This window comes from Chiloscyllium plagiosum, chromosome 19 (genome assembly GCF_004010195.1).
Source record: "Chiloscyllium plagiosum isolate BGI_BamShark_2017 chromosome 19, ASM401019v2, whole genome shotgun sequence".
NCBI classification, from domain to species: domain Eukaryota; kingdom Metazoa; phylum Chordata; class Chondrichthyes; order Orectolobiformes; family Hemiscylliidae; genus Chiloscyllium; species Chiloscyllium plagiosum.
Window position 1 is genome coordinate 64,140,769 of NC_057728.1, and position 16,683 is coordinate 64,157,451.

Below are 16,683 nucleotides of genomic sequence, written 5' to 3' on the forward strand. Positions count from 1 at the left end.
GTAGCGGTTCAAGAAGGCAGCTCACCATCACCTTCTCAAGGGGCAACTAGGGATGGGCAATAAACACTGGCTAGAAACTCCCATGTCCCATGAATGAATATTAAAACAACCTGAATGTCTATTTAGCTTTATTTATTGGATGAAAAAATATATATTCTTGTCCTACTACCTGGCAATAAGTTGGAAAGTTTTACATTCTTATAGTGCCTTTCCTGACATGAGAACTTTACAAAGGCCTTTGCAGCCAATGAGGTACATTTGAAATGTCATCACTGTTGCAATGTAGGAAACCAGGCACAGCAAGCTCCCACAAACTGTCACATCATAATCAGTTCAGCTGCTTCTTATTCACAGAATTATGGTGCAGTAGGAGGCCATTCAGCCCTTTATGTCTGCACTGGCACTAATCTCCTGCCTTTCCTACTCTCCAACACAATCTCTCACTGTACTAGCAGAGACTAGGACCTGAGGGCACAGCCTCAGAGTGAAGGGACCACCCTTTAGAACTGAGATGAGGAGGAATTTCTTCAGCCAGAGGGTGGGGACTCTGCAGAGATAGATAGGGGCTTCTTGATTAGTAAGGGGGTCAAGGAAAACAGGGAGAAGGCAGGAGAATGGGGTTGAGAAACCTAGCAGCCATGATTGAATAGTGGAGCAGTCTTGATGGGCCGAATGGCCCAATCCTGCTCCTATATCTTTTGGTCCTTCCCTATGTTCCTGAACGTAATTTCTGTCCAAAAACCACCCAATGCCTCCCCCCTCTCCCCACCCCACCTTGACTGCCCCAGTTGAACCTGTCCCCACCACACTTCCAGGCAGACTAACTGGATACAGGAGCCATTCCTCCCCTCACCCTTGCTTCATTTGGGCATCCCTTTCAACCTCTGCCCCTTGATATGTGACTTCCTCCCTCCCCACTTTACAAAGTGCCTCCTCATGGGTTCTGTTCACTCTGAGAGCTGACTCTGAGGGAGCTGGATCAGTGTCAGGGACTCTCCATGTGTAAATAAAGGGGGGACTTGGTGACAGGATACCAGCCCCTGTGAAGTTATTTCAGGGTCCACCAGCTCACATATTACAACACATTCACCTGGTCTGACATCTCTAACCTTAATTACTTAGTTCTTTGATTTTTGAAATTACATCCTGGCCCTTTTGTTTTCTTTGCCTGTTAGTATTTTCCCTATTTATGTTCAATCTGAAAGCAACCCATAACAAAAAAGAAAAAAATAATACAAAGTGCCTCCTGCTCCCCTTTCCAGAGAAACACCTCGGAACCTGTTTGGAGGGGGCTGTGCTGTCAGAGGGGCAGACTGGGATAGGGAAGGGGGTAATTTTATGGTGTTTTTGTGGGATGGAGGTTGGGGAGGGAGGCTGCATCTTAATCCCCACCCCCTCGGGCACAGATCCCACGCTTTTACCAGAAGTTCAGCAAAGGATTGAAATCGTTCATCACGTGATAAGCGAAAAGGGAAGTTGCTAAATCTCATTCTTTCCAGACATTTCAAGCTGACTCCATTGAGTTTGTGGTCATTTCAGGCCGGGGCAGTTTTTTTTTTAGTTCCCTGAACAGTGAGCACCATGAGATCCGGACGGAGCAGTCTATAACCTGGTGCTGACATTGAACAGTGCGGAGCTCCCAGTGTGAAGATCGGCGCAGATGTGGTGGTTTCAGATCGGGACCTGCTGCCTGCCTGTCGCCCTGGTCATCTGGTCCTGTGCTGCCTTTGTCATCTCGTTCCTGATCGCGGTACTGAGCCGGCATGTGCCTCCCCTAGTGCCCTTCATCAGGTCAGTGAGCAGCTCCCTCTCACGGGGAACACCCTGGGGATGGGGGCAACAAACCTCCCTCCGAACCCCCTCCAGCTCCCCGAAAGGAGGGGCACAAGTGGATGGTGGCGGGGCGGGGGGCAAGGATCTCATCTGGAAAGTGAAAGTGCTGCAGAAACTCAGCAGCCAGGCAAGCATCTTTGGAGAGGGAGAGGAACTGAGTAAACGTTTCAAGTTCAACAATCCTTCTTTAGAACTCTGCTTTCTCTCTCCACGCCTGCGGAGTTTCTCCAGCAACTTCTGTTCGTTGTTCAAGTCGATCTGAATCAACTTGCTTCAACTCCCAGTTTCCCGGAGCCCAGTTTTATTCTCTCTCTCTCTCTGTCTGTCTGCACTGACTCCACCTCACAGCCCCGTCCAGCAGCCGATTGTCAAAGTTTCACTTTCCCAAACGACCCAGCCCCTCGTCTTCCCTTCCTCCTGCGGATTAACGCCTTCTTTGGAAATATTCTCCAGAGAAATCAACTCGAAAAGTTTCCACTTTTTAAACTTCAATTAAAATAAACTCCATCTGACCAGCCGCTTTGTGGAGCGGGTTTCCTGCTCACAGATTTTCCCCTTCCCTGATCACAAATAATCCTCTAACCTGAGGTTTCGTTTCCGAGTTGAAATTTATACGGGGTTTCAGACAAAGGTGTAACCTGGGTCATGCTGACTGACAGGACTTAGAGTGAGCCACGGACCCTTCAGAACTGAGATGAAGAGGTATTTCTTCAGCCAGAGGGTGGGGACTCTGTGGAACTCATTGCAGAGGGCTGTGGAGGCCAGGTCAGTGAGTGTCTTTGAGACAGAGATAGATAGGTTCATGATTAGTGAGGGGCCCAAGGGTTAAGGGGAGAAGGCAGGAGAATGGGGTTGAGAAACATATCAGCCATAATGGAAAGGCAGAGCACTCAATGGGCTGAATGGCCTGAGTCTAAGGTCTTATTGTGCAGCAACTTCTCTCATTCAATTAAAGAATCAAGCCTCTCCCCCTCAGGTGAATCTCCCCTCCCTCAGTTCTTTACCCAAAGGCAGATCTGACCCAGCACTCAGTGATCTCTAGCAGGGACAGGTCTGGGAGGAAATGAGGACTGCAGAACAATGTGGTGCTAGAAACGCACAGCAGGTCAGGCAGCATCCAAGGGGTAGGAGAGTCAACATTTCGGGCAAGCTGGGAAGATGATAGGTGAATGCAGGTGGGGGGTGATGGTGATAGGTCAGACCAGAGGGTGGAGCGGAGAGGTGGGAAGGAAGATGGACAGAGGTCAGGTCTGACCCAGCACTGACCCTGACCTTGACCAGGGACAGGTCCTGAATCTGCCCCTAGAAGGAATGAGGATTGAATCCCATATTGATTCCAATTTGATTCAGACTGGCCAACTATCCCCCCTCCCCAGGAATGCAATGTGCTTTGACAATATGTAGCTTTATGTACATGTTGGCTGACCAGGTCTCCCTCCTGCTGTTACTGCTTGCTGCATTTGCTGGAAATGTTTGTAAGTTGATTCTCAACCTGTTTCTCCTCCTCACATCAAGTAAACCCAGAAAGGATATTCCTGATGACTGGGGAGTCCAGAACTGGGAGTCGCTGTCTAAGGCTATGGGGTTGGCCATTTAAGATAGAGATGAGGATAATGTCTTCAGCCAGAGAGTGGGGAGCCTGTAGAATTCTCTGCCACAAAAAGCAGATGAGATCAAATACACTGAATGTTTCCAAGAAGCTGTTAGAATCATAGAGTCATAGAGATGTACAGCATGGAAACAGACCCTTCGGTCCAATTTGTCCATGCCAACCAGACATCCCAACCCAATCAAGTCCCACCTGCTGGCTAGGGTTAAAGGGATCAAAGAGTTTGGTGAGAAAGCAGAAACAGGGGCACTGAGTTAGATGATATTGAATGGTGGGGCAGATTCGAAAGGCCGAATGGCCTACTCCAGTTCCTGTTTTCTATGAACATACTCTCCTTCCTGGAATGGGACTCAAGCCTAGAGATCCTGGCTCTCAGGCAGCAGCCCCACCCACTGGGCCACAAAACTCCCACCTAAACCATCCCACTGTCACTGTTCCAACAAGGGCATAATAGTTTCACATTTCTCCTTTCCTTGCATCAACAGTGTTTGGAGATGAGGGTTATCTGGTCAGTTGAAATGGCTGTTTCTCTATACCACAGCAGCATTTGATGTAAAGGGAGACTAAAACCCTTCAGTCAGGGCTTCATAAAGTGGGGGTCAGACTCAAAGTGGGGCCAGGAGTTGAAGTTGTGGGGGTGTTGTGTTTTGAGTCAACAATGGCTCTTTAACAACCTTCTTTCTCCCAGCTGAATAGGATTACTCTTCTCCTATCACCACCTGTGGGGGGTTCATGACTGTTCACAAATCTCCCAGCGAGGGTCACAATGGGAGACAGTTGGTGGAAGCACTGGCTTAATGCTAATATCAGTGGCTGAGGAATCCAGAAACCGCGTTAATTCTCTGGTGAAATGAGTTCAAACCCCCCCACAGCAGCCACTGGAGTTTAAATTCAATTAAAAACAAATCTGGAGTTGAAAATTAATCAGCAGTGGTGACCGTAGATTAGTATAAAAATGAGTACAGTTCCCCAATTGACCTTTCATATTCTTACTTGGTCTGGTCCATATCTGCCTCTTGGGTGGATACATTAGGAACATTAACACCTTTAATGGTATAACAAGTGACTCAAGGAGCATAATCAGACAAAACATTGACTCAGGCAGAGGGTATTAGGACAGAATTTAATCTGATTAAAGCTTTTCATTTTGAGGAAGTGACACTTCAAATGTTGAAATATAGACATCACATTGCAGTGAATTTCCAGAAAATCTGTGCCACATCTTCACATGAGATAGTGTGATTAAAACCAAAACTGATGGGCTTTCAAAGTTCGACTTGTTTTTACTGAAGTAGGGCCAGACTGACCCAAATCTGTCGTTGAGTGGAATTTTTGAGACCGTGTGTTGGAGGCTGCGGTTTGTTCTCAACCCATTATCAGAAACCCCAATGCAACAGTGACCTGATTCAGGAGACACTAGACTCATGAAGGGAGCAGGAGGGGGAAGGCAGTAGTTTGTTTGGAGGAATGACCCCACAGTATGGGTCGCACATCATAGGTGCTAGTTCGTGCTAACAAGTGCAAAGTAAGAAATCAATGGTATGTTGAGACAGTGGATGGTGTGGAAATACATAAAGATTAAATGAAAAGGTATTGGGAGTCAAGGCAGACATTGTCATTGAAAAAGTGATGACAGTTCTTTAATCAGTGCAATCCCACGGTACAGCCCAGCTGTGGCTCAGAATCCTCCACATTAATCCTCTCCAGTTGCCTTCAGTAAGTTCCTATTCTAATTGATTTCACCAACCTCTTAGACATTATGTTCCAGATCTTCACAATAATCCATTTGAAGAAATGTCTCCTCATTCTCCCCATTTTCCCAATTATTTGGAATCTATGAATTTGACAGATATAGAACATTGTGTGAGAATGTTAATAAACTTGTGCAGTTTAACAGGAAGAATAGAAAAGCAGCATATTATTGAAATGGGGAGATACTGTAGCACTGTGATGTACAGAGGGATCTGGTAATCTGCCTGATGGGTTGATCCTCATGGTTCACTGTGCTGATCCATGTGTGGGTTCCCCAAGACACACAGAAGTGATCTCCATTTGTGTCCAGTTCTATGACAGGCTCTGCCCTGCATGGATTTGTCAAATGACTGTGTGTTCTACAGCCAACAGTTCTAAATGAGTGTTCCACATACACTCAGTAAGACCATAAAACAACTGCATATTGAGAGCAATGGCATGTCTGTGTCCAGTTTGGATCCTGCAGCTTATTTATCAACATACCACCCAAAAAAACCATTGACATCTGTATTCTGTCACCATATCATGGCTATCTGCACAACTGGTCTCTGAAATTATGTTCATCAAACTTGTGAACTTACCAACTCCTGCAGTTGAGCTCAGTTTCGATGACACCATCATTGGGACACCCGCACCAATTAACCCCACCGCCCCGTGGCTTAACATTTCAACTCCCCCTCCCACTCTGCCAAGGACATGCAGGTCCTGGGCCTCCTCCATCGCCACTCCCTTACCACCCAATGCCTGGAGGAAGAAAGCCTCATCTTCCACCTCTGAATCCTCCAACCCCATGGCATCAATATGGACTTCACCAATTTCCTCATTTCCCCTCACCCCACCTTCCTGATGAAGGGCTTTTGCCGAAACATTGATTTTCCTGCTTCTCTGATGCTGCCTGACCTGCTGTGCTTTTCCAGCACCTCAATCTTGACCTTGATCTCCAGCATCTGCAGTCCTCACTTATGCATAATGTAGACATTGGAATTACTACGTTCCCACACACTACAAATCATATTGGCCACCATGTGAATAGGGCCCTAGCCCTGTGCTCACTGAGGTATAGCTCGTCAAAGCAATCCTGCCTGATGACAGATAGCTGATTAAATCATCACACATTGTACATTGTGAGTTAGTGAACCTTCTCTGACTGCTGCCAATACAATTACATCCTTATGGCTGATCATCCAACTCAGTCACCTGTTTCTGTTTAAGATGTAAATGGGATTAGAATAATTTGATGTTTGTTGGTTATCGTATTTATGGTGGGCTGAAGGGCTCGTTTCTGTGACTCTATACAGTTGCTTCATAATCATTTTTAAATATTTTCTTGCAGTGATACTGGGACCCAGCCTCCAGAAAGATGCATATTTGGGTTAATGATCAACTTCTCTGCTTTTTTGGGTAAGTACAAGATTGTCACTTTGTTTTTCCAGCATGATCTGATTTCGAATTGTACTGCCCAGCTAAATGTGGGTCTTGTGTTGGATTCCCTCCGTTTTCTGTAAATGTATAGTGTTTGCAATGTGGGAAAGATGTTTACAATTAAACTGCACATCTATAACAGGAAAATCCACAGGGTTTGCTATAAAGGTAAGACAACCACCCAGTCTGCAAACACAACAGAGAGAAATGGGGGACTGTAACCACAGCTTCTGTAACCCACAGTAAACAGAGTCTCGAGCAGAAAAACCAGCTGCCTTCGTACACACAATCTTCCTCCTTTGTCATCTCCCTCCCTCTACTTTCTTTTATCCCTTGTGTGTTTCTGTAACTATCCGTTAAATATATCCATGTTCCGGGTTGAATTCCCGCCTCAGGTGACTCTCTGTATGGAGTTTGCACGTTCTCCCTGTGTCTGCGTGGGTTTCCTCCGGGTGCTCCGGTTTCCTCCCACAGTCTCTGGGTGGGTTGCGCTTCGGCGGGTCGGTGTGGACTTGTTGGCCAAAGGGCCTGTTTCCACACTGTAATCTAATCTAATCTAATAGTGGGTGGCATGGTGGCACAGTGACACAGTGGTTAGCACTGCTACCTCTCAGTGCCAGAGAACTGGGTTCAATTCCCACCTCAGGCAACTGACTGTGTGGAGTTTGCATGTTCTCCCCATGTCTGCGTGGGTTTGCTCCGGTTTCCTCCCACAGTCCAAAGATGTGCAGGTCAGGTGAATTGCCCATAGTGTTAGGTGTAGGGGTGTGGGTGGGTTGCAGGTCGGTGTGGACTTGTTGGGCCGAAGGGCCTGTTTCCACACTGTAAGTAATCTAATCTAATCTAATCCATTTACTGGGAAGCAAAAATAAAGAGTTGAATCTTACCAAATTTTGGAAAAGTTTTCATTGAGTTTGATGGAGCTTTCTCTCCCATGTGCTCTGTGAGCTTTCCTACACTACTGTCTCAAACTCACTTGATGTATCCTGCCCCATGGTGCCTATCACCTGATACTCTGATTCTCCCACTCTCTGTAGCCTCAACTACTTGTCAGTGTGAGGGTACACTGGCATTCCTGAAGCCAATGCCAACTTTAACCCCCAGCCGTGTACCCAGTCAAGTATTGACAGTCTGGATGTTGTGACAGAGCAACGGCAAACCAATGCTGCTCATGGCACAGAGGCGATATGGCTGACACATCCTTGCACATATAGCTGCACATTCCCACAACGATGGCTGTTTAAGTGGCAGATCGCACCATTCAGTGGGCCTTAGCTACATCCCAACTTGCTCACCTCTCTCTCAGTCAGAGCTACACTTCCCTGAATGTAGCCCAGCATCTCATCAGAGCTGAGTTTAGAGTCATCACTTACAGGGAAACTTTCAAAAGATTAACTTGTTCTTACAAACATGAAAAGAAACAGGAATCAATAAGAAGCTCCTTTTGCCTCAGCAGTGTTACAGAATTGAAACCGTGGTGCTGGAAAAGCACAGCCAGCCAGGCAGCATCTGAGGAGCAGGAGAGCCGCCACATTCCTGATGAAGAGCTTATGCCTGAAAGGTCAACTCTCCTGCTCCTTTGATGCTGCCTGATCTACTGTGCTTTTCCAGCAACACACTCTCGATTCTGACTCTCCAGCATTTGCAGTCCTCACTCTCTCATAGTGTTACAGTCAGTGATTGGTCATTGCACACCGCTGTCATCTGCTGGAACTGGGTGCTAGTCAGGTCTGGCCTGGCTTGTAGTGCCCACCATTGCTGCACTCGGTCATGGAGAGGGTGCTGTCCTCCTGCTCAATGTTCTCCTCCTCCTTCTCAGAAGACTGCTGCCACTTCCTCAACATCCATCACATTCCCTCTTTTCTTGCTGCATTGGTGTAGGGCACAGCAAAGGGAGGAGAATGTGGCACACTCCGTCTGGATTGTGTTGTGTGTCCCCTCGCATCCCCTCCCAACCAGACCGGCCTAAACAGGGGAACCTCACTTTCAGGCTGTCTACCACCTGCTGCACCTCGGCCCTGCTGGAGGAATGGGCAGCAGAGTATCTACCATCGGCCTCTGTCAGGAATCTGTGTAACAGAGCTATCAGCCATGGTTACAAATGACAGCCCTTGTCCCCCTGTAACCAGCCTTGTCAGGTATCTGGTCCCTGAAATGCAGCAGGAACATGGGTTTGTAAAACAGTGAACTGTGGATGCTGGAAATTTGAAACAAAAACAGAAATTGTTGGAGAAAATCAGTCTGGCAGCATCTGTGGAGAGAGAAATAGAGTTATCAGAATGCATTCTCCAGGATGTAGGGATCATGGATGCTCCTGGGTACCTGGTGCAGATTTCTAAGCAGCAGCATTGATGATCAGAGATGACTTGCACATTGATAGAATATTTTCCTTGTGATCTGGCCCTCTCAGTGTGTTATGTGTACAGTCTATAGTGCCCTGCACCCAGGACTATGCTTCTGCATTTATTCCACAGACTGCAGTACCCACTGCATCTTGGGGAAATGATGTGGTCTGGCACTGATGACTTTGGTATCAGCCTTGGTACATTTGTAGTTGGATGCCTGAGAGATCCCACATTGCTTCTCCAATGGCTTCCTTGAATGAACCAGTCACATGAAAGTTCAACCTGGCTGTCACCTGATGGCCAGTCTCGGATCTGAACCCGGAAGCTGGCATCGTTGAGTCACAGTGTCCTGGAATATTCCCAGCCTTCAAAGTATCACAGTAACACCTCCTGCTATGGCTGGGTCTGTCCTTCACATTTGTCACAGCCCTGTGTAGGGAGCAGAAGACACATAACAGGACCTGAGTAATGAGAGCAGTCAGCATTCACACCCCTCACAAATGAAAGTTCAATGTAATCCCCCAGACTGTAATGACATTCTGTCAAGGAGGGTCATGTATAAGCTCCTCGTTATTCTGAAGAATGTATCACTGGCCATGAGGCAAATAAATGGCAGCAGAGTGTAAGTGCCACTTGAGCACTGATCCCTTCTCCTCCCAGCTCTATCTCACCCACCAAAGGCTCAATTGTATATAAGGGAGTCTTGCATTAGACTCACAGTTCAGGTGGAGAGGGGATCAGCTCCCCATGAGTGCTAGGAGCTGTGTGTATTATGATCCACTGGTGCCTCTTTGAGGGTGGCCTGTGATAACTTCAACGTGAGTTTTTTTTAATATTTAGATTCCCTACAGTGTGGAAACAGGCCCTTCGGCCCAACAAGTCCACACCAACCCTCTGAAGAGTAACTCACCCAGACCCATTCCCCTGTGTTTACCCTTGAGGTACCTACCCTACACATCCCTGAACACTTTTGGCAATTTAGTCAAAAGTGAGGACTGCAGATGCTGGAGATTAGAGTCGAGAGTGTGGTGCTAGAAAAGCACAGCTGGTCAGGCAGCATTCGAGGAGCAGGAGAATCTTCTGTGTGGTGTGCTTTTCCAGCACCACACTCTCGACTATGAGCAATTTAGTGTGGCCAATTCACATGACCTACACATCTTTGGAATGTGGAAGGAAGCCCACACAGGCATGGGGAGAATGTGTAACTCCACACGGTCAGTCACCCAAGGCTGGAATCAAACCTGGGTCCCTGGCGCTGTGAGGCAGCAGTGCTAACCACTGAGCCACTGTGCCACCCACCATGTCTTTCTGAAATTTGCAAGGTCCAAAAACATAGACAAGGTCACTTAGAACCAGCATTCACACCCCACGCCCTGGTGTATGGCATCCTTTTCACATGATGGCATTGCCAATGTGCTCAGCTTGCCCTCTGTATTGCTTAATTGATGCAAACTGCCCATTGAAAGGACTCTCATTGCACAGAGGTGAGGTCCATATTTTTGGCCATCAGCAGAACATTACCTGGGTCTTGGGATTAATTGTTTAGATCAGAGCAGTGCTGGAAAAGCTCAGCAGGTCAGGCAGCATCTGAGGAGCAGGAAAATCGACGTTTCGGGCAGATTGGGATTAATAGAATGCGACAGTGACATAATGATAGACCATTCACACCCAGAATCTGCTGGTCCGGTTTAAAATTGAAACAAACATCTCGTATCTTTTTGTTAGCAATAGCCACATTCTTTATGACCCCAATTTCCCTCTTTCTCTGTCCGTCTTTATCTGCCTCAGGCCCACCCCGACTAACCCCTTTGCTGAGGTCTAATTATTCCCCATCCTGTATCGCTGCTTCAGACAGGAGAGGGGCAGCTTTCCCAGGGGGCTTTGCGACTTTGGAACTCGCTGGCTCACAAGGCACTGGAGGCGAGATTATTGAATATTTTTACGACTGATCGAGATAGATAAATTCTTGATCGGCAGGGAATTGAGGATTATTGGCAATAGGTGGAAATGTGAAATGTGGAGCAGAAACAGATCAGCCATGACCTTAGTCATAGAGATGTACAGCATGGAAACAGACCCTTCGGTCTAACCCGTCCATGCCGACCAGATATCCCAACCCAATCTAGTCCCATATCCCTCCAACCCCTTCCTATTCATACACCCATCCAAATGCCTCTTAAATGTTGCAATTGTACCAGCCTCCACCACTTCTACTGGCAGCTCATTCCATACACGTACCACTTTGACTTTTTTGAACAGTAGGGCAGACTTGATGGGCTGAATGCCCTGCTCCTGCTCCTCATTTGTGTGAACTCAGATCCTTAAAGTGGCCTTCAGTCCCCAAGTTGCTGGACCACAGATTCAAGATTAGAGTGGTGATGGAAAAGCACAGCAGGTCAGGCAGCAGGAGAATTGACGTTTTGGGCAAAAGCCCTTCATCAGGAATAGAGGCAGGGAGCCTTGGGGGTGGAGAGATAAATGAGAGGAAGGTGGGGCTGGGGAGAAGATAGATAAGAGTGCAATAGGTGGATGGAGATGGGGGTGAAGGTGATAGTCGGGAGAGAAGGGAGGAGTGCAATAGGTGGATGGAGATGGGGGTGAAGGTGATAGGTCGGAGAGAAGGGAGGACAGACTGATGTACTTGAAATCCTGAGCAAGTGCATATTTTGGCGCCAAAATCTCAATTCCCTGTGGTCGTAATTCTTAACTGAAGCATTTCCGTCCAGCGCCCCGTGCTATGAAATATGTGTTTCTGTCTCTTTCTCTCTAAATCTGAAAATCATCCGACTTATCACCACAGTGTCTGCTCATCAGCTGATTAGTGTTTCTTGCATCATTTCCTCAGGTTTGGTGGTTATGTACATTCGATACAAGCTGTTAAAGACCTTGAACGAGAGGACTCAAATCATCAATCTCAGGCTAAACACTGCTGCACTAATATGTGGTGCACTTGGCTGCCTTGGAATGTGCATTGTTGCAAATTTTCAGGTATGTTATAGTCTGCAACATCAGGGTCCGTGGTTGTGTCAGTACCTAATGCAGGGAGGACATTGGGTAGAAGGTCAACTTCTGCCCTCATTCCCAGTGCCAACTCTTCTTGCATCAAGAAAGGAAGGAGGAGCAACAGCAAGGGAGGAAGGAATAAAGGAGAGAAATGTGCAGCCAATTTGTGCATATCAAACTCACTGTGATAGTTGCCAGATGATCTGTTCCAGAGATGATGGTTTAGGGATAAATATTGAAAAGAATATCCTGGGAGAACTTCCGTGCTGTTTTACAAAGTCCAAGTCCACCTGAGAATGCAGGTAGGATTTAATGTCTCACCTCAAAGAAAGGAGAGTGACACAGTGGTTAGCATTACTTGCCTCACAGCGCTAGGAACCTGGGTTCGATTCCACCATTGGGCAACTGTCTGTGTGAAGTTTGCATGTTTTCCCTGTGTCTGTGTGGGTTTCCTCCCACAGCCTGAAGATGTGCAGGTTAGGTGGATTGGCCATGGGAAATGCAGGGTCAGAGGGGAAGATGTTCTTGGTGGTGGGGTCTAGTTAGAGTTGGCAGAAGTGTTTAAGGATAATGTGTTGGATGCAGAGACTGGTGGATGGTACGTGAGGACAAGGGGGACTCTGTCTTTATTGTGTTTGGGGGGTTGCTCTGGGTGTGCCGGTTTCCTCCCACAATCCAAAGATATGCAGATTGGGTGAATTGGCCATTGTTCAGGGATATGTAGGTTTGATGCATTAGTCAGGGGTAAACATAGACCAATAGGTTTGGGGAATGGGTCTGGGTGGGTTACTGTTCGGAGGGTTGGTGTGGACTTGTTGGGCCAAAGGGCCTGTTTCCACACTGTAGGGATTATATGATCTATGATCTAATAGAATCTTGTAGCACAGATAGAGGCCATTTGACCCATTGTTGCTGTGCTAACTCTTTATAAGAGCTAACTAATTATCCAAATCATCATTTCTCTTTCTGTAACCCCGCATGTTTTTCTTTATCAAGTATTGTTCCAATTCCCTTTTGACCATTCCTGTTGAATCTGCTTCCACTGCCCTTTCAGACAGCACCATCCAAATTACAACTATTCACTGTGTAAAAAAAAAACAATCCTCCTCAGCTCACCTTTGGCTCTTTTGTCCATTGCCTTGGGGTTTGTACCATCAAGTTACCAAATCACCTTATCATTCTGATCAAATAATCTGGTTTCATCAATTCAGAACTTTCAATTTCTCGTCAACTCACTTTTTAATCTTTTGTCTTGTGTTTAGGAAACGGCGTTGAGAATCGTTCATGACATTGGGGCGCTGCTGGCGTTTGTCATGGGGACCGTGTACCTTATTCTGCAGAGTTACATTTCCTTCAAAATGATGCCTTGCCATCACACCTTTTTGGTTTGTGGCTTTAGGATAATGCTGTCCACAGTTTCTGCTGTAGCCACTGTCCCGAGTATCCTTTCTGTGGAGTGGGAGTGGGGGGGGGGGGGGGGTCATCATATTGAACTGGTCTTATCAGTGGCATTGAAATACAATGGGAGCCATTCCAATTTTGTGCATTGGTGTAAGAAGAGTAAACATGAATTTAGAGTCAGATTTTCGTGGATGCATGCAACATATGATGCTTTTGGAAAAGATATAAATAAGAAATTCCAACAATCCCTGACTGTTTTTCCCGTGTAACTCAGCATGATGTGGAGGTGCCGGTGTTGAACTGGGGTGGACAAGGTCAGAAATCACACAACACCAGGTTATAGCCCAACAGGTTTATTTTTAATCATAGTCACTTCGAAAGCTTGTGATTTCAAACAAATCTGTTGCACTATAACCTGGTGTCCTATTACTCAGCAATTTTCAATTATTGATTACAATCCCCTTTTACAAGTCACTGTCGAATCTGATTCCACAGTAGCAAGTTGCAAACCGTGGCTATGTTTAAAACTTCTTCTCTGGATTGTTTGTCAGTTATCCCAAACCTGTATTTTTTGTTACTGACTCTCCCTCCAATGAAACAGTTCTCATTATTTACTATTCTTTGACTGGTTCTATTAAATCTGACCTGTCTGGTCATTAACAGTCAGGAGACATGCCAACTCTGCCAGCATGTCTAATATTGCTTCTGCCCTATCACATAAAGTCATAATGACCTGTAGATTGTGCATATTGTTGAGTCTTGTTGCATTAACTTACAGATACTTACTGGGAAATACTTGCAGATTTTTTAACTGGTTTAACTTTTCCTCTTTATTCATGTGAGTGTTACAGATAGGGCTAGCATTTATTGCCCATCCCTAATTACCTTTGACCATATTGTTGAGGGTCTGGAGTTACATATAGGTCAGACCAAGTGAAGATGACAGTTTCCTTCCCTAAAGGTCATTAGTAAACTCTGTTTATTTTGTAATATGCAATGAGTGCTCCAAGATCACCATCACTGAGACTGGATTCATATTCCTGATTTATTAATTGAATTTAAGTTCCATGGTGGCATTTGAACCAAACTCCCAGAGATCCTCCTGGGCCTCCAAATCATTAGTTCAGTGACATTATTACTCCACAGTCATCTCCCAGCAGATTTGTGATATTCATTACAGACGTTACATTAAAGGCAACAAGAATCTCAGATTGTACTGAGAATGGGAAGCTAGTCACAAGAAAGATTAGTATATTTATTCTGAAGTTTGCTGACGGTTAGATTTGGTGTGGCTGTTTGCATCTTGTCCATCTCCTTTGTCTTTCTACTCTTTGGTGTTGGTCAGAGTTCAACTTGCTTATTATTTCCTCTTTGTTATTCACCAATCATGTTGCACAGATGCGTTTTTTTCATAGAATTACAACAGTGTGAAAGCAGGCCATTCAGTCTATCAAGTCCACACCAACCCTCTGAAGAGGATCCCACCCAGATGCATACCCCTCCTCCACTCTATCCCTGTAACTCCACATTTCCCAAGGCTAATCCACCTAGTCTGCACACCCCTGAACACTATGGGTAATTTAGCCAATTCATCTTAACCTGCACAGCTTTGGACTGTGGGAGGAAACCGGAGCACCTGGAGGAAATCCACGCAGATACAGGGAGAATATGCAAACTCCACACAGATAGTCGCCTGAGGGTGGAATTGAAATTGGGTCCCTGAAGCTGCGAGGCAGCAGCGCTAACCACTGAGTCACCCTGCTCTCAACACAGGTAGCATTTTCCAAGCTACCCAACGTGACTCTCAGATTCCATTCCATCCCCTGGGCTCTTGCAATCACTGAATAGAAAGGAATGGTAGTTATCTTTTCCCAAGGATGGGGGATTTAAAGACCAGGGTGAGAAGAGAGAGATTTTAAAAAGACATAAGAGGCAAATTTGTTTTTACAAAGAGCGTGGCTCACACATGGAATGAACTTCCTGAGGAAGTGATAGATATAGGTACAGTTACAACATTTAAAAGACAGTTAGATAAGGACATGAATAGGAAAGACTTGGAGGTATGTGGGTCAGGAGGTGGGACTAGTTTAGTTTAGGATCATGTTCGGCATGGACTGGTTGGACTGAAGGATCTGTTTCCTTGCTGTATGACTCTGTGACTGAGATTTGACAACATTGCTATGTGGTCTGGTGTCACATTTAGACTAGACTGGATAAGGGCAACTGTGATCCTGCCCTAAATGATATTTGTGAATCTCATGATTCAGCTACAGTCAAAGTAATTACATGGGCATCATTAGGGAGTTTACATGGGCATCATTAGGGAGTTTACATGGGCATCGTTAGAGAGCTTACATGGGCATCATTTAGGGAGTTTACATGGGCATCATTAGAGAGCTTACATGGGCATCATTAGGGAGTTTACATGGGCATCATTAGGGAGTTTACATGGGCATCATTAGAGAGCTTACATGGGCATCATTTAGGGAGTTTACATGGGCATCATTAGAGAGTTTACATGGGCATCATTAGGGAGTTTACATGGGCATCATTAGAGAGTTTACATGGGCATCATTAGGGCTAGTTTATGGCCTTTAATTCCAGATTTTTAATTGAATAAAAATTTCACCGTCCGTCATAGTCGGATTCGAATCTATGCCCCCAAGATGCAGGGACACAGAACCTAGATTACAGGCATAGTGATATTATCACTCAACCCTGCAGTGGCTGTACAGGTCAATGGTTAAGCCACTGTTGGACTATTGCGTGCAATTCTGGTCTCCTTCCTATCAGAAAGATATTGTGAAATTTGAAAGGGTTCAGAAAAGATTTACAAGGATATTGCCAGTGTTCGACGATTTGAGCTATAGGGAGAGGCTGAACAGGCTGGGGCTGTTTTCCTTGGAGCGTCGGAGGCTGAGGGGTGACCTCATAGAGGTTTACAAAATTATGAGGGGCATGGATAGGATAAATAGGCGAAGTCTTTTCCCAGGGGTTGGGGAGGGCAGGTGGGACTAGATTGGGTTGGGATATCTGATCAGCATGGACGGGTTGGACCGAAGGGTCTTTTCCATGCTGTACATCTTTATGACTCTAGCTTTGGTTTGGGAATTTACTCAGTGGGTGGCAGGGTGGCTCAGTGGCTAGCACTGCTGCCTCACAGTGTTAGGGTCCTAGGTTTGATCCCACCTTTGGGTGACTGTGTGGAGTTTGCATGTTATCCCTGAATCTGTATGGGTTTCCTCCCACAGTCCAAAGATGTGCAGGTTAGGTGAATTGGCCATGAAAATGCAGGATTGGGATTGGATCAGGGTAGAA

The 16,683-nt window shown here is 46.1% G+C and overlaps 1 protein-coding gene across 3 annotated transcripts in view; it reads left to right on the plus strand.

Annotated features, from left to right (window-relative positions):
- Nucleotides 1-806: 806 nt before the first annotated feature.
- Nucleotides 807-16,683, plus strand: part of dram1 (DNA-damage regulated autophagy modulator 1) — a 31,422-nt gene continuing 15,545 nt past the window's right edge. For 2 of the 3 annotated variants that reach the window (XM_043708749.1, XM_043708748.1), the window contains exons 1-4: nt 807-1,791; nt 6,528-6,595; nt 11,807-11,949; nt 13,227-13,404. In XM_043708749.1, coding sequence (XP_043564684.1) covers nt 1,661-1,791; nt 6,528-6,595; nt 11,807-11,949; nt 13,227-13,404 — 520 coding nt within the window. In that variant the 5' untranslated portion in view covers nt 807-1,660. The remainder of the gene's footprint in view (nt 1,792-6,527; nt 6,596-11,806; nt 11,950-13,226; nt 13,405-16,683) is intronic. The other variant, XM_043708750.1, reaches the window with a different exon arrangement.